Raw genomic sequence first — 22646 nt, 5'->3', positions numbered from 1 at the left:
TAGCAGTAGCTGCCCCACATTCTCCCGAAGTACAGCTGCCTCTGCCAGAAGCAGACATTCAACCTAGCCTCTACAGGGAAACTGCAGAGGGAGGAAACGAGCAAGCACACCTATATACGTTTTGAAATCATCTCAGAGAACTTCTACATTAAGTGAAAGCATGCACAAAACCCAAGACTGTGATTCATTTAGAACCACAAATTCCCTGTTCATTTTGCCCAGAAAGGCTGTTTTTAAAAAAGCTTTTTTTCAGTCACAGCACAGGTTGGAAATGGCCACCACAAAAAAGAATAATGAAGACAGAGTTGCTAACCACCACCACATTTAATATACTTGCAAGTCTACTTGCAAGAAAAGCTCTGAGGAGCAAACTATCTCAAAAGTCTGCATTTGTAAAATCCCTAAAGTTTAGGGTTGGAGCTCTCTATTGTTGGGAGCCAATTATGATACAAATTGAGAGAAATAATTAACAAGTGACAAAGGAAAGCCGCCAACAAAACACGCTTTAGATGCTTTAGAAACATCTATTACAATCAAACTCATTATTTTTGTAAGCAAGATCTTTTATACTCTGGTAATTGACTGCAACTCCCCTTAAAAACTACACACAGTGCACATACTTCCCAAAAGAATGGTAGAAACCAGAAAATGGAGAACTAATTGAATAAGCAACTGGAAGACTAACAGAAACAAGTGAATCACAACAGAACAACACTTGGAATACATTTTCCAGTGGACTAACGTTTTGGAAATTAAACTAGCAAATTCACAGCATCATGAACTACCCTTCTGTCAACAGTTCAGGCAAAGAAAAGGCATTACTTTATTGTACTTTAAGATCAGCTGTATCCCAAATTCTTGGAATTCATAAGCATACTTTCAGAGAAGAGCACAGAAGAAGATGCACCCTTTGGATTTACTTTATCTTCTTTTCCTCCTGTCAAACTCAAACTTGTTTCCTATTTCCACAATTGCCATTTGATTATGTGTTACTTTTTAATGAATTAGAACTTAATCATCTCGCATGTTCTACTGCTCAGTAATGTGAATTCAGTTTCTGAAGAAAGAGAAAAATCATACAAGGTACGTTTTTACTTTTATATTACGCAAAAAAAAAATCTTTGCCAAGAATGAAATTACAGTCTACCACCTGGAGTTTCATATCTTTTCAGCATTCACAGAAAGCACATTCATACAGCAAGTCTCAAAAGCCAAGCTGTTATAAAGCTAAGTTTTATTAAGCCAATTAGTATTGCTCCCAATACTGCCTGTAGTAGCCATAAATGACTTAAAAAAAAAAAAAAAAAACTAAACTGGGAGTCTTTATTTCATGTCACAGAACTGTTTGGTTTACTGGAAAATGTAATGAATTAGAATCAGGAAAAAGCACAGGGACTAAGAGCATAGTCCATGCCAATGTATGGCACGTCCATGCCTTTGTATGCCTAAGTTAGGCTAAGCAAGGATCACCACATTTTGAAATTTATAACTCCATAGCTTTCAGCTGCATATACATTCAATGGGTAATTTAAGAGTGCATGTAGAGGAGATAATATTAATATACAATATTACATAACTGAAGACACAGCCTATTTTCCAATGAACAAAGAAATAATCATCCAAAATAGAGCTACAGGTACTCTGTCACATTTTTGGCTTAAGAAAATTGCAGGGATTCACAGGAACATGCTTTTTTTCTTTTTAGGGAAATATACTTTTTTTTTTCATCTGCTCCATAATATCTGCAATATCCTTTAGTTAGTTAGATTTCATTGGGATTCTTTTATTTTACAATAATAACAACACCCAATCCTAGTGGTCTATTTTTCTTCTTTCACTCCTGTACCACATATTAGGAAGATGAAAATCTGTGAAGTATACACCCAAGTGAACTCATATCAATTCCCTTCTCTCAGTGAAGACAAAATAAATGTAATTCCTTTTTATCATTTTTTTCTTTTCTATGGATTACTGCGGAAATTGACCTTTATCTCAAGGCTGACATCAGTACCTTCAATAAACATATCAATTTCAAAAGAAACTCTTTTCACTTACATTAATAACTCTATGGATTCTTTTCAGATGTTTACTTCCAGTTAGATGATAATTGCTTCAAGGTATGTCTACACTGTGCAAGGCAATGCCAAGTAGATGCCCAAGCTACACATCTCAAGAAGCAGTGTAAAATACCTGAGGCGTAACACTTCATTGGTGTGGTTATTCAATTTCCAGTTGAACTTGAGATATTTCACCAACTTGCAAATCCAGTGCTGAACAGTTACCTGAACTGCTAGAGAAGTTCATTTCTCCATAGGTCAGGAAAAAGAGTACCATGATTGATGCTTCCAGAGATCTGAAGGTATTCATAAGGCTGCATTTAAAAGGGCAGCAAGAGGCAGATGCCAACCGAAGTGCCAGCAAGAGACTCCTATAACAATGAAACTCTCCTTCGAATAATTTTATGCAGTCTTATATAACGATCAACATATTACATGAAAAGGCCTATACAGTATTTGTTTCCCACACTGTTAGAGAATGGTTGTGTAGTTAGACAATAGCATTCAGATTCTGTTTTCAAAAATCAGTGTTTTACTTCATTTATTGTTGCTGACTCACAGAAATAGCTTGCAGGAGCATTCCCATTAGCTTCTGCTTGCTGTGTTATAAATGCGGCAGAATCAGATCTTAAACACTGTTGCACACTGATGTGTTGAGTCTCTGACGATCTCCTATGCTTTTGAAGCACCTAAACTTGTCAGAAAATCAGAGCAGCAAACAGAGTAAGCCCCAAAGTCATAACCTTCAGCTTCATTATAAATGCACATTAGACTTTTAATGTTATACCCTGTATGTTTATATGCACATGAGAGAGTCAGGCATACATGAAGTGTAACTGGATACAGAAGGCTAGAAGAATCTTAGCATTTGATCAAATGTACCACACATGCAAGATCCATGCTACACTAGAGATCTGCCCAGCTGAGATGCAGCGTTACTTTTTAATGCATGGGATAGAAGGGAGACAGAGAAACTGAAAGAAATTGGATAGAACGAAGACAGAGAAACTGGACTGGGTACTCAACTATTGTTGTTTTGATACTTAGCAAGTTCTCCTAATAGTTAACTTCACAACAAAGAAAAGTTTTTTTCTTCTGCTGTGATGCACAAAGCAGAGAATTAAGACAGGTATCTGCAATGACAGACTTACAGCATATTAACAAAATCCCTGGCTCTCAAAAAGTGTTCCATGAGTTACCAAGGTACAGATAGCCATAACAGACATTTAAATAAATTGCTGGGGTCCTTCCTTCCAAATGTATTTGGCACATACATTAGTATTTAAACACATCAAGCTCTCTTTAAACAAATTATAAAAGAAACAGTTGGCCCCCATACCAAAGAGTTTCTTCTATTTGTTAGTGAAGCATAAAACTGGTAGAAACTATATTCAGTTTCTGCTAGGTCAGACAAGAGGAAGTCGCTCATTGTCCCAGCCTAATAATACCAGCAAAGATATACTGTGCAGTATTTAAACTGAACAGATCTTAGAAAAAAAAATGTCTCAAGTCCAAGTTAGCACAATTAACTAATACTATCTTTACTTTTTAAAATCATGTATTTACTCATAACACTAAAAACTGACAAGCACTTCTTTTATTTCCTGTGAACAACTTCCAAGCACCCTATTTAAAATTGGTGCTAAAAGTGCTAATATTTTTGGTGAGTATTCGCAAAACCATTAGAAAATGTATATGAAACACTGAAAAGTAAATTAAGACATTTACTTTTTGTCCTTTCAACATTCGGAAACAAATGCAGAAGAGAGCATTCCTATAAACTGTACATCTTTTTGGCCAAGCACAGAATTCCCAACCCTCTCTCACTGTCCCATCAGAACAATAGAACAGGCTCAGCCTGCTCAACTTCACTTGAAAAACAAAACTGATAGTAGTACAAACTACTAGTAATCAGATTCCTTGTAGTGAAGAAATACACTCGTTACCAGAAGCTGTGATGAAACAACCTACTCTGTAGAAAACTAAGTTTGATTTATCCAATGTAACAGTGAAGAACATAAAGACCATACCTTCCCCAGAATCACAGAGGGGTTTGGGTGGGGAGGGACCTTAAAGCCCGTCTAATTCCAACCCCCCTGCCATGGGCAGGGACACCTCCTACCACACCAGGTTGCCCAAAGCCCCATCCAGCCTGGCCTTGAGCACCTCCAGGGATGGAGCATCCACAGCTTCTCTGGGCAGCCTGTACCAGTGCCTCACCACCCTCTGAGTAAATAATTTCTTCCAAATATCTAACCTAAATGTACCCTGTTCCACTTGAAAACTGTTACCCCTTGTCCTGTCACTCCAGAGTCCCTCCCCAGCTTTCCTGCAGGCCCCCTTTAGGCATTGGAAGGCCACTATAACATCGCCCTGAAGCTTTCTCTTCTCCTGGCTGAACAACTCCAGCTCCCTCAGCCTATCTTCATAGGAGAGGTGCTCCAGCTGTTTATCATCCTGGTGGTCCTCCTCTGGACACGCTTCAACAGGCCCATGTCCTTCTCATGCTGAATGCAGGGCCCCAGAGCTGAGCTCAGGGCACCAGGTGGGGTCTCAGAAGAGCTGAGCAGAAGGGGACAATCCCCTCCCTCGTCCTGCTGACCACGCTGCTTCTGATGCAGCCCAGGACACGGTTGGCTTTCTGGGCTGCAAGCACACGTTGCTTGTGTTGAGCCAGCAACCAACAGCAACCAGCACCCCCAGGTCCTTCTCAGGGCTGCTCTCACTCACTCATTGCCCAGCCTGTGTTCATGTTTGGGATTGCCCTGACCCACATACAGGACCTTGCACTTGGCCTTACTGAACCTCACGTTGTTTGCGTGGGCCCACCGCTTGAACCTGTCAAGTCACCAAATCCCTTCAAGTATGCATTTTACTCACAACATAATTATTTAAAAAACTTTTCACAGTAATCACATTCAGAAGAGTCAGACTTGATAAACTTTGTAAGCAACCAGAACACACAAGACAAAACCTACCTATAGATATACCTGGGAATGATGGACTAAGAATTTTCTTCCATTAATGGAAGTAGAATCTTTCAGTTTAAAATTAGTCAAAGACAAATGATAAAGTGAAAGCTTTAAATAACTTACACAGTACTGTAATAGTATTTCACTGCTAAAAAATAACATTAAATATGCATTTTACATATTTTATGAAATACTTTGGAAAGGGAAATGCCCAAAAGGAAGGGAAATACCAAAGCATATTGCAGTCTACTTGATAACACAAAAAGGTAAATCATCACTAGGAAGCGGGGCAATAAAGTTAGAAATATCTTATTACAGCTTGATAGTGAAATTGCATGTTAAAATCTACTCCAGGTAGTACAACACTTTCTGACCCCTCCTCACATAGCTTTCTTTCAAGAATGTAACTAATTGTAAACATAGCTCAGTATCAAGAGGCAGAGGTCAATGGAGAATCAGAGAGATGTAAGGAACAAAACACCAAGATGACTTAGTACAAAAAAAAAAATTCCACAACTACTTTCATTAAGAAATTAAGAAGAGTTAAGTATAACAAAACAAGTACAAAAATTACAACTTTGTTATGAGTAGATATCTACAAAAACAATCTTAACATCTAGAATTTTAAATCATTACATTCATTTTGAAATTCCACCTGGCACAACACATCAAAGTAATTAAAAAAATAAAGTTTGCTGAGTAAGAATAGGCTTGCAGTGTAATTTAAGGCTCTATCATGGGCTCTCGAACAGCTCTACGGAAAAAAAGGTTCTCAGAGGCAACCACCACCACAGATATGTCTTGCACCATTGTAACAAGCCATAGGAAAAGCAGCTGCATCTTAAATAATTGGGTTCTACATTATACAGTAATTATACAGCCTTTAGATAGGAAAATGCCTTCTATTTCTGAATTACTTAATAACCGCTTTTCCCTATTCAACCTCTTTCCCATGATTAATGTATGTATGTATAAACGTAAAGAAAAATGCCTTAGCCATAATCCAGCTGGTTATGTGTCGATTTTAATATCTAATTAAGATGGGTTCAAGGAGACACCATTGGAGATGCACTGAATGATGCAGTCTATGGCATTGCCTCAGTTGGCAGCAGTATTTTCTTTGGGTCTAGAACAAGGTAATATCCTATGCAAGTGTTAAACGCTTTGATCCATTCTGACATCTCAAAGAATGTCTTTTATTAATGCAACAGAGATGCCTGCCAGGGTTTTCTTATCATCAGAATCAATGCTGCTAAAGGTGCTGTATTTCACATGTGATCTAACACTAAGCTTCTATTTTTGTTCACTGTGCAGCCCTTTTGACAAGAAAAAAGATAATAACCCTGCACACTTGATAAAATTCTACTTCAGGTAACTATGTACCACTTAACTTTTTATTACTGTTTCCACTGAAAAGTGTCCTTCTTTCCTGGCATGCCATTTTGCCAAGCCCAATTAAGGGGTACTCTTATTTCTTTACTCACCATGCATCAGCAGAGGCCATATAATTCCTGTGAACAGAACTTGATCCTGAAGGCCCTACTCATAGATGTAAATCTATGTGTCTGATGAGACTAGTACTGTCTGACAAGTTTGTAAAACACACAGACATTACGGAACCGTACCATGTTATTATAAATTATTTACATACTCAAAGGCTGCAAAACAATGGGATTTCCTTACTATGATCTATTTCTGTCCCACACTTGGAAGCACAGCACATTAACATATAATAATTTAAACTTTTAATCTAACATCAGCTCTTTAATACAATTTATAACACACAACAAGTCAGTCTTAGCAATAAGTTAGAACAAGCAGAAAATAAGTTTCTTACTAAAAGCATCTGGCACACAGATTAGCTCTACAAATAATTAAAGACTTGCTATATATTTTTGCCACTTACAAACCAAAAATCAAATGACATGGTAGGCTATGAACTTGGAATGTGATCTTGCACAAATGAAAGGGCAATTCCTTCCACTTCTAAGTTGAGAAAGAAGAAAACAGAGCACTGAATAGGCAAGGGGCTGGAGATGCTACTGTATTCAATATGTTGCCATTATTCTTGGGAACCACAGTGCCAGTTTCTAAAACTTCAGAACTGAGAATGGATGGATCTTCAGTCTGTATATTTCGTTACATATTGTGAAGCCATGGTCAGTCAAGGAGGCAGAGTACCACATTAATCCCTATTCTGCTATCAGAGTACCACTGTGGTACATGGCAGTGAAGCAGTCAAGCAGTTCCTTCCCTCAACCTTCTCATCAGTATCAATGCACCCAAAAGCTTCCAGAAGTCTTTGTTTTGAAAATTAACAGTTTTGTCGAGATGACTACCTTAGAGATTTTACCATCTTAAGGGTTATATCAATTGTCATTTAATCTTCCACACAACCCAAGAGTTAAATCATAAAATAGCTGCACATTCTGTAATAAGTTTAAGCTAGCCTGTGGGAAGGTGTTCCTTTCATATGTCAATAAACATAGTCACCATTCCAAGGAAAAATTTCTGACAGTACTGACAGTACTTACAAATGGCCACATTCACTTGAAGTCAAGAATTGCTTTTTATTTAATTTCAAACACTTTATCTAGTGCCTCTTCTCACCATCCAGTTCCACTTTTTAATTGCAAAGCCTGATTCAGCACCATTGAAACTGAAGGGAGTTTTGCAGTTCAGATTCTGAACCTCACCCCCATTACTCTAACGTAACTGCTCTCCTCTTTTCTCTCTGTCCAACCTCTACGTTTTTACACTTCTGTTTCTTCATGCTGTTATCACCTGTTTGTCTCTGCTTCCTACTTCCTCAAAATTGTCATTTTTCTTTTTCCAAAGTAGAAGTATACAGGAGCTTGAATAATTGAATTAAGTCAGCATAGGAGAATAGAGTAGACTAATGGTTTTTAATCTTCAGACACTCAGAGACCTACAAAGTTCTCCTTTAGAAGTAATACCCAATTACAAATTTAAATTTTGGGCGAGTCTGTGGTTTTTCTTGTTAATCAATTGACTTGAGCATCTCAGAAAGTCTGTGGATTCCCAAGGCTCGTACACCAAAGGTTAAAGACCACTCAAGTAGATGTTGAGTTATGCATGGGACTTCTCCAGTTCTGTGATGCACCCATGTTCCGTTCTTTAAGTAATTTTATACTGCTCATCTGCTAAGTGACATCAAAAAGGAATTAATCACATGGAACTTCTGCACTGATACATAAATTCAAAACATTCTACTACAAATAAGTCAATAATTTCTTTGCAACAAATAAAAACCTTTCCTAAAACTGCACATCCGTGAAATTTTACATTTTAAAGAAATTTCAATGAATTGTTTGCTAATGAACCATGCTTTAGAATAGTTTAGATAAACCTAGTTGCACAAAACAGTAACACCTTAAAAATAATTCTCAAATAAATGCAAAACATTTATTATCCTAACTTCAGCTCCTAGCAACCTCAAACCATACAGAAACCTCAACGTAAAAACAAGGTGTATTTCTGTGTTCCAGAAAAAGAAAAAATATTTCTAGCACTTGCACATAGCAGAGCCTCTGCCTTTAAACAAGATGCGGGACAATCTCTCTCGGGGGCTGTACTTGTGCTCTACATTCCATATTCAATACCATTGCTACAGAATTTGAATCACTGGGTTTGGCTGACAGGCACAGCTGGGGGCAGGTTTTTAGTTTAAGTTAAAGAATAAATCCTTGGAAAACATTCAAGAGTTATCAAAGCAAACCCACGATCACCTCCGTAAGATCACTGGCTGAAAACTTCAGACACTTATTAAAAATACCTCTGAAAAGTCAGCTAGAAAACACTGTTTTATTTTTATCTATTATTTTAAAGGCAACATAAGCAGGTAGTGCGCACTGACCAAAACCCTTATCTAGCTCCTGAGAAGCTGATCCCTTCTCATTACCAGACTGCAGCCATGCTTTCTCTTCTCTTTTTTTTTTTTTCTTTTTTTATCCCTTTTACACAGATTCAACAGGAGCAATGTAAGATAGCTCCCATCTCAGCTTTCTGAGATCAGTTCAAGAGAAAGCAAGGCCGAGTGTGAAGCAAGAGTTGCAGACGCATAACTGCTCAGTCTGCCTTGCATAATTTGCGAGCCTAAATGCCAAACCAGACAACACAAAGCAAGAGCTTCTTAGACCTCCAAGTAAACCTGCACTCAGTTACAGCACGTTAGAGGAGGGGATGATTCTTTTCAAACTAACCATAGAACTCAGACCTCCTTCCTAAAGAGGCATTGTAACTACTGGAAAAGCACCTCCCAAACCTTCCATGAAACCCTAACAAAGCAGAAGCACGTTAAACTGTTTTGGTAGAACTGAAGTTTAAACAATAGTGGTTTATGGTGGTTCTCAAGATCTATTGGATTAAGCTATCATTAAAAACGATAGACAAACCAGTAGCTTGCATCAAAGTGGTGATTTAGACACCTTAAGCCAAAATAATTTCAGGCTTTGTACTCCAGTCTCAAGTAAGTACCTCAATCAGGGACGTGGTTAGATGCCCAACCCTGGAAGAATAAAGCAATTTCTGATACCTTTCATCTGAGCAATTCTTTATCAGCCACCTCGAAAGTCTCCCCTCTCTGCACAACATCCAAAGTAAAGTCTACGTTTAACATTTCACTTCCCCCATGTATTACTCACAGAGGTTACACATCAGAGTCCCTTTACACATGTGGGCCCCAAACTTCATCATCTTCTGAGACCTACCATGCATCCTTCTAGAATTCAAGCTAAAAATAGTAACTTGGCCTATTTCAAGCACTATAGCCTACAGCCACTTGACGTACTGATCTTAACGAAGGTCAGATAAAGGTGTTGTTTTTTATTTTCTTATTTACCATATTCATAACTGTGGTACGGTCATACAAATTTATCTTTGAGATTTTAATTTACAGGAAAGATTGAGCAAGCAAGTGATAAACAAAAGGAAAAAGTGTTTGTAACTATCTTGCTGCTGAAAACCAGCACAATCAAGTGGCAGTGATGAAAGTGTCTTAACAAGATTATTATTGCCAACAATATGACAAATTAAATCCCACAAAATGCAAAATGGTAATAAGAAAAAAAAAATCACACAAAACAATCCAGATAGTATGTCACTTCCAGATAGATTGGAAATGCTTAAATACTTGTTGACCTAATAAAAAACAGTCCTGAAAAGACATCTGAACTGTTATTAGGGGTTGGATGTTCTTTTTGGATAGGGAACTCAAACACTTACCCAGATTTCAAGTCTGTAATACGTAAACAATTAGTAGCATCCAAGCCTACTTTTCCATTTCTGACCACACTGGAAATGAAGGGTGAAAGAGCAGGAGAAATTCTGTTCAAGGCAACTTCAGGTGACATTTTAGGACGTTCCTCTTTCCTCTTGTCTTGATCTGTGTAGGAATAATAAGGGAGAAAAAAGTTACTGACTGCAGTGGGGGCAAGGGCTTCATTCTCTCTCCATATTTTCATTTGTAACATCTAATACAACTATGACGAGCATAACCATAATCCGTATTACTTTTAAGGTACTCCACCAAGTTGCTACTTAGAGCATTTCAGGTTTCCTTCAAAGGCTAGCATTGCTTTTCTTTCAGTGATACCACCATGCTCTGGAAGGCATCCTCAGGCACAAAACTCATCTAGAGACTGATATATACAAATTTTAAGCACAGCTTTTTCAGAGGTGCCTGCAATTGCATGGCCTTATGCTAAATTAGTTAGGCCACTAACCACACTTTTAGAACCTGCTGCTTTTTAGATGAAATGCAGACACTGAGCATGCTGGTAATTTAACCCAGTCCCATGCAGAAAGGCTAGACACTGTGGACTGCAGACTGTGGCAGGCGAAATGGAAGAAGAAAAGGGTAAGCAACCTACGAAAATGCAAATTCAATACATTTGATCATGTTCTTGGGTACACAGTTCCATCTGAAAATTAATCGAACTTTGCAGTTTTACAGAAATGCAATCAACCACAAAAAACTGAGCGTAACGTCACAATGACGGTGAGAAGTTGGGCAGAAGACCCGATACTTAGACTCTGACCATTAGTAGATATATTAAAAAAAAAAATCAATTGAAAAACAGCCCTACAGACTGTATTTAGTCCCTTACAAAATTACAGGCACAACCCACTAGTGGGTGGCATCCGTGCCCACGGCAGGGGGTTGAAACTAGATGATCTTTAAGGCCCCTTCCACCCCAAACTATTCTGTGATTCTATTCTATGACTTGACAACCTCTTAATTACGCATCTGCATTCACAAATAACACTGCATACGGAGTGCTGTATTCACAATACTTCCCTGTTGTTTCTAACGCTCCGTTTACAAGCATTAGCTGATAACTAGTGTATATTTTGCAAACTGATCATTCCCTGTAACTGGTAGCAACATCAGACATTTGAGTTACAAATTTTGTTCTTATGAAAGCCATTCACACTGAAGTAGTATGAATGAATACTCAACAAGGAGGATTTATCCTAGCTATTCTGAATAAAGCAAAGGCCAGGCTCTTTCAGAACAAAAATAACAAGAATTTCCTAAAAATAGTAATTACCTTTAATATGCTGGTTTTTACATGTTATGGCAGCTGAAGAAGCTGAAGAGTGAATATCCATACACTAATATAAAACCAGCTCTCTTCACGTACATGATCTACCCTGACAATGGGCAACAACTGAAGCTTGCTTGGCAAACATCTATGGCAATTTGAGATGCTACTTCATGTTTGTTACTCCTCTGCCCAAATGACTGCCTACTCACCTTTATCCTTACCTAAAGGAACTGAGAACACAAGCCCAGGCTTGACCTATTTCAACGCGAAGTCCAACAGCTTAGCTTGAATTGGTAATGAGCTTAAACTAAACGCTAGATTTTGTGCCAGGCTGGCGAAAACTGGGAACATTTCATGCCACCAGCTCTACTGTAGGGAGAGTAACATCAGGCAGAGGGGCCAGCTGGACTGCTTGAAGGCTTTGGAAGCCATGAAAAGCATGCTGAAAGACAAGCTATCCTAGCATTTATGCACAAAGGTCTCACAGGTGGTTCTGCTTATGTGACACATTTTGAGGGAACTGTGAATGTTATGAGGGTAAGGCCATAACACAAAAAGAAACGTGGGGACCAAAGATGAATAGAGACACCTTCCAAAATGAATTACAGGATGAGATTCTTTATCTTTTCATTAATAAAACCTGCAGATATCATCAAAACAAGATGTCAATGACTCCCAGGCATGGCTCCTGGTTTTATTGCACCGCTTTTCCAGATCTGTAATACCTCCTATGTAACGAGCCAGTTAACACACAGTACTTACAGGCTCGCTCTGGGTTCAACTCACACGTTTATTTTGTAAACACAGGGCTTTACAAACCATAACAAAACAGCATAATTCCTGTAAAGCTTAGCCCCCACGCACACCATTTTTCCCCCAGCGCTACTGGGAAGAGAACCCAAACCAAACGAACCTAGAAAGATAAAAAATACATTAAAGCTCGCCAGGCTGCTTCCCCCCCGGAACCCGATACGGGGAAGCGCACAGAGGCCAGCCGCAGCCCTGCAGCCCCATCCCGCTCTCGGGGGAAGCCCTGCAGCCTGCCCTGCCTCCAGCCACCCCGGGGGCAGCAGCCACAAGGCCCGGGGCGCCCCGGCTGCCTGCCCTGCCCGGTACAGGCCGCGGGGAGCCTCCCCTCGCCCCCTGGGGGCTTTTACCCCCGGGAGGGGGACGACACGAGCCGGAGCCGGCCCCTCCCGCCGCCCCCCCGGGGCCGTCGGAGGCGCTGCGGGCCGCCCGTCCCCCTCCCCCCGGGCCCGCCATTACCTACGGCCCCTTAGCAACGGCCGCGCCCGGCGTGCGCGCCCCCGCGCCCGCCCCACCGCCCGGCGTGCGCGCCCCCGCCGCCGCTCCCGCCCCCACCCCCCCGCAACCGGGCCGGAGGGGGCCTCGCCGCAGAGTGGCCCGCCGCGCTGCCGGGGTGTGTTTTTTCCCCCCCCACCCCGCCGCGAGCAGGCGTTCTCGCAGGGCAGCCCTGCCGGCGGAAGGCCCCCGCTTCGCAGGGCCGGGCGTTGCCATGGTGACAGGGAAGCGCGGCGCGGCCTGCTGCGGCCTAGGGCCCAGGGGGCAAGGGGCAGGCCCGGCCCCATGGCCGCCGAGGTGGTGGTGGTGGGATCCTGCGTCACCGACCTGGTCAGGTCAGTACCGCCTGCACGCCACGGGACGAGCGGCTGCATTGCCGGGGGAGAGGGGGGGTCCCGGCCCCGTTACTCCGGGGCCAAAGGGGCCGGGGGGGCTCTGAGGCAGGCAGGCGGCAGGCAGGAGGCAGGCAGGAGGCAGGCCGCGTCCCGCAGCGATCTGCCTGGGAGACCTCCAGCTCTGCTGCTCTCCGTCAGCACGCGAGTCTGAAGCTGTTTGTGAAGGTAACCGAAGGTGGTCGGCTGGGACACCTCGGTTCAAGGCACTTGCGTCCACTAGGAAAGTGAGGAAGAAGGCTTAATGTCGGAAAGAAGCTCCAGCCTGTGAAAAAAAGTAGGCCAGAAGTTGATTATTTACAGACTTCACTTTATGGGAAAGCAACAGAGAGCAAGAGAAAGCCTGCTGAGCTGTTCGCAGCCATTCAGATCAAGAGACGGAAATAAGCCCTCAGGAAACCAAGCACCTCTGCTTTTTAAAATGATTTATTTATTTCAAGGAACGTCTTCATTTCTCTTGATTCATCTTCTGGGCATTTTGCTTTCAGAAGGAGGTATTCGGGCCTCATAGTCATTTTTTTTTTTTAGTGCATAGGTAAGGTTTAGAAACTTTTTAAAAAATAAAACAGAAGTTTTGGTTTGAGCAGCCTGGGCTTTATATTGAATACTAAATATTGGAAGAATTGAAACAAAACTGCAAGAGTTGGCAACGGTGCAAATGCTAACCTAAACGGCCTGACCTTGTCAGCCCCAGTAAACTTGTAAACCAGTCCTTTATTTGCACTATATTAAGCACATCTGGTTTTAAACTATGTACGCAGACTTGGTTAACATAGGGTTTAAAAGTATATGTGTCTGGACTGCATCAGCTTGCTCTGCTGCGAATTCTGCAGAAAAAAAAAATCTTCAACATGAATCAGCAGACAATCAAAGCCTGTGGGTCAAGAAAGTGTAGAAGACATGATTAGAAGATTATGCTGGGGAGTAAGTGCAATGTAGTCATAGACGTGCACTGTAAAAACACTTTAAAAATCATAGAACCTATGTCAGAAAGATTTAATGCTTTATGTAATCTGCAGCACGCACTGGCAGTTTTCCAGGAGGAATAGCTGTGTTGTAAGTCAGAGTAAGATATTGGAGAACTGATCTTGACGTTACATGTGTGTGAGTGATCAGATGCTTGTGACATTACGTTGAAACACAAGACATGGTTCTTTAATTTCAAGAAATTCATTTTCCTTTCCCTCTAAAATGTGGAAAAAAAAAAAAAAAAACACAACTTCAAAAAAAGCCTACCACTTTAAGCACTACTGACAGCCATGGGTCTGTGCTTTTTCTTGACAATTAAACAAAACAAAACAAACAACGCCAACAAATAGAAAGCTCCCATGTGCTTTGTTCGCTTCAAGTTTGCTATGATGGAAATGCAGGCACTTATCTGAAGGCTCATTAACTGGCCGCACTGTAACTAGAGATTAAACCGTGGGTTGTAGCCATAGATGCTGTAACACTGAGATTAAGTGGTTGAAAGAAAAGCTATTTCACTCTTCAGTCAGCTGAGAGTTTCTTAAACTGAACAAATGCTATCACAAGAATGTATCTGACTCACCAGTATTAGCCTCTACTTAGGAGCAGTGAAGGGCTTTTTATTAGTGATAAGCTAATTTGATTCAACAGGAAAAGAATGGCCAGCCTCATTCTCATTTACGAGCACAGGATTTCAGGCACTTCATAAACTCGGGAAAAGAATGGGTTTAAATTTAGCTGGCAAGTGTTTAGTCAGACTGAAATCTCCATTTAGTACCCGTGTAGACAAAGTTTGAATGTATCCAGTGTTAAAGAAATGTTGGTAAAATGACCTGAAAGCGTTAAGCTGTAGGCAGGGATGCCTCTAAGTGGGGAGCAAAGCAGTGAAACAGGGAATGATAAGCAAGCTTTATTTAAAACCTGCCAGATTAGGACTGATACCAGGAGAGTTTTTTCTTGACTGTTTTTATGCCTGCAGTGTAGGGGGGGGTGTATATTCCAAGTTTAAAGCTAGGGTTCATTTCACTGGGGACAAAAGAGTGTCAGATTTTCATGAGTTTGTTATTTATGCCAAGGTTTTAGTTAGAAGAAGATGTGGAGAGCAAGGCAAGCGGGTTAACTGCCCGTCTGTCATCTGCTGGAAGAGACTGAGTAAACCTCTTTAGGAGGGAGAGTGGTGTGAAAGAGGCCAGGCACATTTTTGGACGTGTTGCGTTTGATGGGCTTATTCACCGTCAGGGCTGAAGCCTGCTCTTCCTAGAAGATAAGCACATTGCCAGAGGTAGACGATGTGATGTTACAACTCGAGCTGGCGGGTTGCAATGCTGGCTCTCCAGAACATGGACATCACCCTTGTTCTGGAGAACTAGAACCTAAAGGTGGCAGACATTAGATGTTAAATATTCCCAGGTCTTCAGAGGCAGGGTACCAACAATCTGCAGGATAAGCCTGAAGCTGCCATCAGACACGTGGTAGCCAGACTCACCAAACCAAAGAAGTTACCATCACATGTTTTTACGCAGCGCAGTAAACTGATGATTTGAAGAAGCGCAATGTCTGTGTGCAATGGGAATGTGCAATTTGAAATTTGCTACGCCTTACATAATGAATGAGAAGGGAAAGAAAGGGGACCTTCTGTTGAAGACAACATTCGCATGTAATTTTGAGAACTAATCAAATTCAGAAGAAAGGGTAGTGTGCCTTAACATTCTTTTAAAGGGAAGGGGCCCAGTGGTTTGCTTTTAAAATACTGTTCTCATTGGAAATTCTTCTCTCATTGTCCTGTAGCGCTGCAGTGGCAGAATGTGGGTTTTCTAAAGTGAACTTAGTATAATCAAAACAGCCTCACGTACATACATGCAGTAAACCACACTCTTTTGCCCTAAGAGGACCAGGAACAAAACATATTTGTGGTCACAATCACAATCAACACTTCATTGGCAATACCAGGCAATAGTAGTAGAAAACAAAACCAGCATTATTCTATACGATCAAGATACCAAACCAGACGGGTGCCGTCCATAGTATTAGTGAAATAGTTTCTCTTCTGACTCATATTTGCAGACTGGTCGTGGCAGTGGCATTTTAATTCATATTAAATCAGGACAAGACTAAACATATAAACCAATGAGAGTCAGACACACTAAAACAATTAGAATAAACAGGAGAAACTTTGGCATGGCAATTGAAAACAGCAGAAGCGAAGAACAAAATGTAAGATGGAAAAAAAGGCCATGGATAGTCACAACAGCAACAGTTTTTCACTTGAATTCAAGAGAATGAGACCATGGCCCAGATGCTGGAAAACTATGTTAGGATGTTCAAGATTTGAAACGTTAGTTTTTGGTGGACCTCTTCCCTCCTCTCAGATTGCTTTATTGCCTCTAGGGAATAGAATTAAAAGTTTTGGCTTCCAGCCCCCTGTTGTGAGCACTGTCGTTTATAACTTCTACAAAAAGCGAACTGAGTGACTGAAGGTGCTCAGTGAGAGAAGAAAGACAGCGGAGAAAGCGCCGAGCTGCAAAGTACTATGTTGCCAGACTGGACAGTAGTGACAAATTCACAGCCAGAATTAACATCCTGGAGCTGCCAACGGCTGTGTCGAGTCATCTTTGCTAAAAGCACGATCTCTGCCTGTGCGAAATGGCAAAGGTACCTCCACAGGGAGATTCTGCATCTTCCTCGTAAGCCTCTAGTGGTGACTGCTGTCAGTGAAGTGCTCAAGTAAAGGACTCACTGGCTCCTTGGAAATCCATCATCCTAAGTTCTTCTGTACTTTCTTCCTTGAAATGCAATATTTGGGACAATGATTTCAGCCTTTTGCGGGAATGTGAAAAGGAATTTTCAGATGTTTCTTCTGAGGTAGTAGGGAAAGTCTCACATGTGACTTCATTTTCTCCTTTGCTTTGTTTCCAGGTCTTTCACACATGTTCTCATTTCCACCATTTCTCAGGCATGCACAGTCACCACATTTTAATGTTTTTGTTCTTGCTTTCATGTGTGTTTTTTTTTTTTTTTTTTTCTGCTCTTTTGCTTCTCCTAGCAGCAGAGAAAAGTGTTCTAGAATCCTTCAAATCCATTTCATTTGTGTTTTTGTTTTTATCTGTAATGCTTCCCCTGCAGCAGCCACTCCTCATTCTAGTCAATCTGCCGTTGCCAGCAGCATGGGAAAGCACAACTGTGAAGAAATACAAGCTTAGTCCAGTTGAGGAAATTAATCTTTTGGATCCAGAGAAAGGCATCAAGGCATGAGAGAATGTGTCATCTGTGAATTGTTTGGTTTATGTAATAGTGAAAAATCTGGGCTTGATTTCAGCGCCTTCATTCCCTCATCTTCGTCTCTGACCTAGCAAAGTTTGCGTGTGCAGTACATGCAGGATGCTCAGGCTCCCTGCTTTGGTGTTCTGCCCTGGTTTTAGAGGATCTAAAGTGTGGTTTGGTGCAGCTCCCCTTTGCCTCCTCTTCCCTGGCAGAAAAAAAGCTGTATCTTGGGGTCTGAAAAGAATAATGCAGTAAAAATCAAGTTGATGAAATCCTTAATAATAGACTTCAGGAAGAAAATTGTTCTATTCATATGCAGGTTTGAATATCAGAAATGGCTCACATGTTGCTCATCTGATGCAGGGCCTGATCGATGCAAAGCTCGTTCGTGTCAGAAGAGGTTGTTCAGTAAATTGTAATGTGACATTAATTAAATTGCCTCCCCCCAAAATCTGAGCGATCAGTTTATTTTAGGGTGCAGTTTAATGTTTCACTGTGCTAAAAGTATTGGGTATCACAGCCCAGACATGAAAAGCTTCCAGCAAGGTGCTTCTAACAGAAACATAACAACATAAAAGAGGTGAAGTAGGGTGGGGAGAAAAAGGTCTGGGTGGATTTTACTCAAATTAACACAAGATATCCAGGCTGAGGCCACCAAGGACTGTTTTTAACCCTTTAGAAGAGCTGCGTTTGCAGCCAAATTTACAAACCACAAGGAAGAGACAGCACACCACTGAGCAGAGCTGGCACTCTGTGAAAGAAACTGCTGTCTGTGTGGCAGAGGATGCTGCGGGTCCTGTCTGAGGAGGGCTGGTTGTGTTACACCACCTGCTCAACACTTGTCTTTGGCTCTTAGCCAGGAAAACTTTTTTTTCCCCTTCTTCAACGGAGACGTGGAAGTTTTAAAAGCCTTGGGAAATAGAGATGTTAAGCTGATCACACAATGTCTTTTAACTTAAGTGGAACTGAAGTGTTGCTTTCTGGATTTCATTTAGGTGCAATCTCCCTGCCCTTTTATTTGGCATCACCATTTCAAGCACCGATCTCCTGCGTGCTGCAGTTAGGTGCTGTCTTCCCCTCCAAAAGCAACCCCATTTCAGCAGTCACTAATGAGACTCTCATGTTTTAGACTTACCTAATTCAGTTTTAATAGTATGTATTTACTGGTGCTCTTGGATAAAGAACACCCCTCGTAGTACTGCAGTCAGGCCTGCACGACATAGATGCCGTAGCTGATGTCATTTCTTCCCATTACTTGTCTTCCTGCTCATTTGGAAAACATTTTGGAGCTTGGGGAGCAAGAGTGGGTGGAGTTGGCTTTGCAGAGAGGTAGGAAAAAGATTTTGAAGGGGCAGAAATGCCAGGCAGGGCATGAGGTTTTACTGCAGGAGGCGCGAAGAAGCTACGGAGCTGGGGCTGAGAAAACAGGCAGGGAAGCTACAAGGCTAACAGTGACAGCTCCCCAGCTGTCCAGAGGGCCCCTGTTTTTCTGCATCTCCTTCTGCCAGCTCCGGCTGCCTGCTTGCTTTCTGCAGCTTTCTCACCGGGCTGCTTGGCAAGGTGCGGGGAAAAGCTTTGCTCTAGCCCTGCTATCTTCTCCCAGCAACAGCGTTTTGGAAGATCCAGCACCCAGCAAGGCCTCTGTTACCTCCTCCTTCCCATGAATGAGTTCCCAGATGTCTGCTTCTGCTCCTACCAGCTGCAGTGTCTGGTCTGGTTAAGTTTGTAAATTGCTCTGAGATCCTTCAAGATGAAAGGTTCTTCTTAAGTGAGATCATTATCACCTTCTACATTTCTCCACTCCCTGTTCTCAGCTCCAGCTCTTTTCTCATCCCAACTCAGGGTCCTGCGTGGTCCTCAACATTCCCAGCTCACGGCGACACAGAGCTCACCCCCAGCTTTCAACTTGCAATCCATCAGTTGTTTGACGCCTCTCCGGTTACTTCAGAGCTGAAGGTTAAATACATGGATTTTCCTGAGCTGGAGCCAAAATGCTTAGCACTTGCCACACTGAGATTGTACTTCTGAATTTGCGTCTGACTTCATGTTATTTTGTGTGCTTCAAGAGACTGTATGGTTCTCTTCCTCCCACTTCTGAGGCACTTACTCATTCTAGGAAGCATTCCAGCTCCAGTGTTGTTCTGTGATCCTGCCTTGCGTTCTCAGAGCCATGCTTTGTTCATGCTCATGTGGTTACCCTGCAAGCCTGTCAGGGCAGGGATTTCACTCTTGTCTGCAGTGGGTTGATGGAGAGGAACCCTGACATGAGTTCAGAGGGCTCTGTGCTCGAAAATCCAGAGGCACTGATACGGTGCTTGGACAGGAGAGCTCCCACACTGCTCTCCTCACTGTCATCCCCCTCTTCTGTACTTCACCCAGCTAGTAAGAGAGTGTTGTCACTGCATAGTATCTCTCTCTGTTTATTTCCAATGCCATTCACATTCCTCTGAAATTTCCCTCTTTCCTCCTAAAATGAGGTCATCTTAAACCTGTGTTTATGGTACTGCAGTCATTTCCATGGCAGTAGACTATGATATCATCAGCAGAGGATTATGCCCTTCCTATGTGTGTTAGCAATTAAAAATTATGGTTTGTGAGATAAAACTAATGTTTACCAAGCTTTTAGGTTTAGTCCATATGAGGCTAGGAAACTATTGCTTAATTCTCTAGAGAGTTCACTTGGGTAATGGAGTAAATGAATCCAGAAACATTTTGATCCTAGCAGGTGATAAGTTTTTGGGGGTGTATTTTCCAAGTGGGAGAAGAAAATCAGCTACTCCATCTTGTGTTCCCTCGCCACGCAAAGAGCACTTGCCTGAAACACTCTGGCACTCTTCGTTGGTTTATGTTATTCAGAGCCACTTCTTGGCTTCGCTCACAGCACTGCCAATTCCCAGTCTCATGTGACTGGCATTTTTCCCCCTTGGAGGTCAGTAAGCTATTAGACATTACCCACAAAAGTAGAACAATGCGCCTATCAGTCTTCTCATCTCTTTAATGGGTGCCCTATTTGCCAGCTATCGGCAGCTGAATCTCTTTGTTGAACCTTCCTGAGTATGTGCGTGCTTGCTGGTGGTTTGGTGACAGCGGAGGCTGGTTTCACCACCGTGATGGCAAAATAAAATTCATTCATTTGAAATGAGTCTAGTGCTAGAGCAGTTGCTACTGCTGCAAGCTGAAAGAGGTGGGTTCACAGCACTACTTACTTTGTTCCTTCAAATACTTAGGAATTTTTAAGGCAAGGAGGTAGAATTTCCAAAACAAGTGCAAAGAGAGAGGGAAAAGAGATTAGATAAAAGTTAACAGAGAAAGGAGGTCATCAGTCTGGGTTTTGCAATGTGAGACAAAATTGGTAGCTGTTCCTTCGGTTATGTACTTTAATTACAGAAGTCTACTACTCCTGTGCACATTTCGTCCTGCCTGCTTTCCCACATAATAGAATTGAACTCTCATAAAATACCTTCTTAAATAATCTGGGGCAGAGCATTACAAGAAAATCTCAAAATGCTGTGCCATAATAACCTACAAGACTTGCTTGTATCCATTTTCTCTGAACATCCAGGATGTGAAAAAGTTCTTCCTGAAATTATTACCACTTTAGATGCTACAGTACAAAAAAGCTCCTTTTCCCACTGCAGATCATGGAGACAGAACCAGGCGATGCTAGGCTGGAATGGAATAAAGAAAGAAGGAAAGAGAGAGAGAATTATTATATGTAGTTTTTTGGAGACGGAAGTGCCACAGCAGACCTGGCACATACTTAATGGGTGATGTTACAGCAGCCCCAGCGTCCAGCTTCCCCATCGTTCTGCATTCGTGCTGAGGCTTCACCTGCCTCTGGAAAACCCAGAGTGATCCCTCTTTATGAAGACAATGAAAGGCAGAAAGTAACAACCTTACGATCAGGAAGAGAGGTTGTTGGAATAAAAGCTTTTTTACCATTTGTCCAATATCAGCAGCAGGAGTGAAGGGTCCACGTTAATTCCTGCTACAGGAATTTTGTCTCAGCACTGTGCCAATAGCACGTGGCCATTGCTTCCCATTATAACACCCCCCTTCACAGACAGCACACCTCTGTTGTCTTCTGCTTTTGGTAGAGTCCCTGGATGCTGTGCAGTTGCAAATAATTAAATGCAAAACAGCAATGCACTGGATGTTGGTTTTGTCAGTACTTCAGGGTGTTCCTTGGGCTTCTGCTGTGCTCTCATGACACAGATTAGGTATTAGGTTGTTAGTGTACCTATTATTTCTTGCCCTGCTCTTTTACCATATAACTTCCACAGGTTTTTATTGTTTTGGTGATTTTCCATGCTCTTACTGGAAGACTTCTGGACTACTTAAAATAATGCCTCTCTTGCCTTTTCAGCCTGGAGATGTTTGCCATACAAGAATCACTGCAATCAAAGTGGCGATTTTCTAAAGAAACTCCTTTGAAAATATTTGCCACAATAAATACAATTGTTATGTATTGCATTTTAACACCCAGCACTTTTTTCTCCCCTTAATGAGCCACAGAATGATATGACTAATACTTCTCTTCTGTCTTGTTAATGAATTACTTGTTGGCTGTTCTCTTAATGCAAATAACTGTTTTCCTAGATGCATTTCAAGACATAAATGTCTTCGGGTAAATTTTAGTACTCCTGACGCTGAAGAGCTGCTGGCACAAATCAAAAGCTGCAAGAAAAATCGTACAGAGTCGATGGCAACAAATTTGTGTAAAACCACTCTGGGCAGGCATATATATGCTGTTGCCTCTAGGAGATGTCTGAGCTGTTCTTTCCGGAGGAGTTTACTAGTAAGGTTTTGTTTGCTTGGTTTATAAGGCTCCAGTTGTTAGCCCCTATATCAGACTCCAGTAAGTTATCTGATGCTGCCATCCCCGGTTCCTTCCCAGCCCAGTAACATACACCTGGAGCCTGAAGAAAAGGCAGAAAGATTTTTCACCGGCACATTGCCTAAGTAGGTGCAGCTTTAGAGAACACGTTGATCTTTGTGACAACTAATTATAAAATAAGAAGGTGGTAATGTTCCCGAATATATCAGTTGTGTGTTCTCTTATGGGTTTCATTATTTCTGCTTTCCATTTCTGACTTTAGTCCATTTTTCTCCCTTTTCTCCCCTGTA

At 41.6% G+C, this 22646-nt stretch overlaps 2 protein-coding genes across 4 annotated transcripts in view; one reads left to right on the top strand and one right to left on the bottom strand.

The window, feature by feature from the left end:
* BABAM2 (BRISC and BRCA1 A complex member 2) overlaps positions 1-13009 on the bottom strand; it is a 168112-nt gene extending 155103 nt beyond the window's left edge. For 2 of the 3 annotated variants that reach the window (XM_035320764.1, XM_035320766.1), the window contains exons 1-2: positions 12865-13009; positions 10274-10433 (exon numbers count right to left, since the gene is read on the bottom strand). In XM_035320764.1, the coding sequence (XP_035176655.1) occupies positions 10274-10401 (128 nt within the window). In that variant the 5' untranslated portion in view covers positions 10402-10433; positions 12865-13009. Of the gene's footprint in view, positions 1-10273; positions 10434-12360; positions 12487-12864 lie in introns of those variants that run through there. The other variant, XM_035320765.1, reaches the window with a different exon arrangement.
* A 79-nt stretch (positions 13010-13088) lies between these two features.
* Positions 13089-22646, top strand: part of RBKS (ribokinase) — a 67435-nt gene continuing 57877 nt past the window's right edge. Inside the window, exon 1 of the mRNA XM_035321774.1 lies at positions 13089-13235. Coding sequence (XP_035177665.1) covers positions 13186-13235 — 50 coding nt within the window. The 5' untranslated portion in view covers positions 13089-13185. The remainder of the gene's footprint in view (positions 13236-22646) is intronic.

This window comes from Oxyura jamaicensis, chromosome 3 (genome assembly GCF_011077185.1).
Source record: "Oxyura jamaicensis isolate SHBP4307 breed ruddy duck chromosome 3, BPBGC_Ojam_1.0, whole genome shotgun sequence".
Lineage (NCBI taxonomy): Eukaryota > Metazoa > Chordata > Aves > Anseriformes > Anatidae > Oxyura > Oxyura jamaicensis.
The sequence above is the reverse complement of the archived record's forward strand: the minus strand, read 5'-3'. Positions and strand labels throughout refer to the sequence as shown.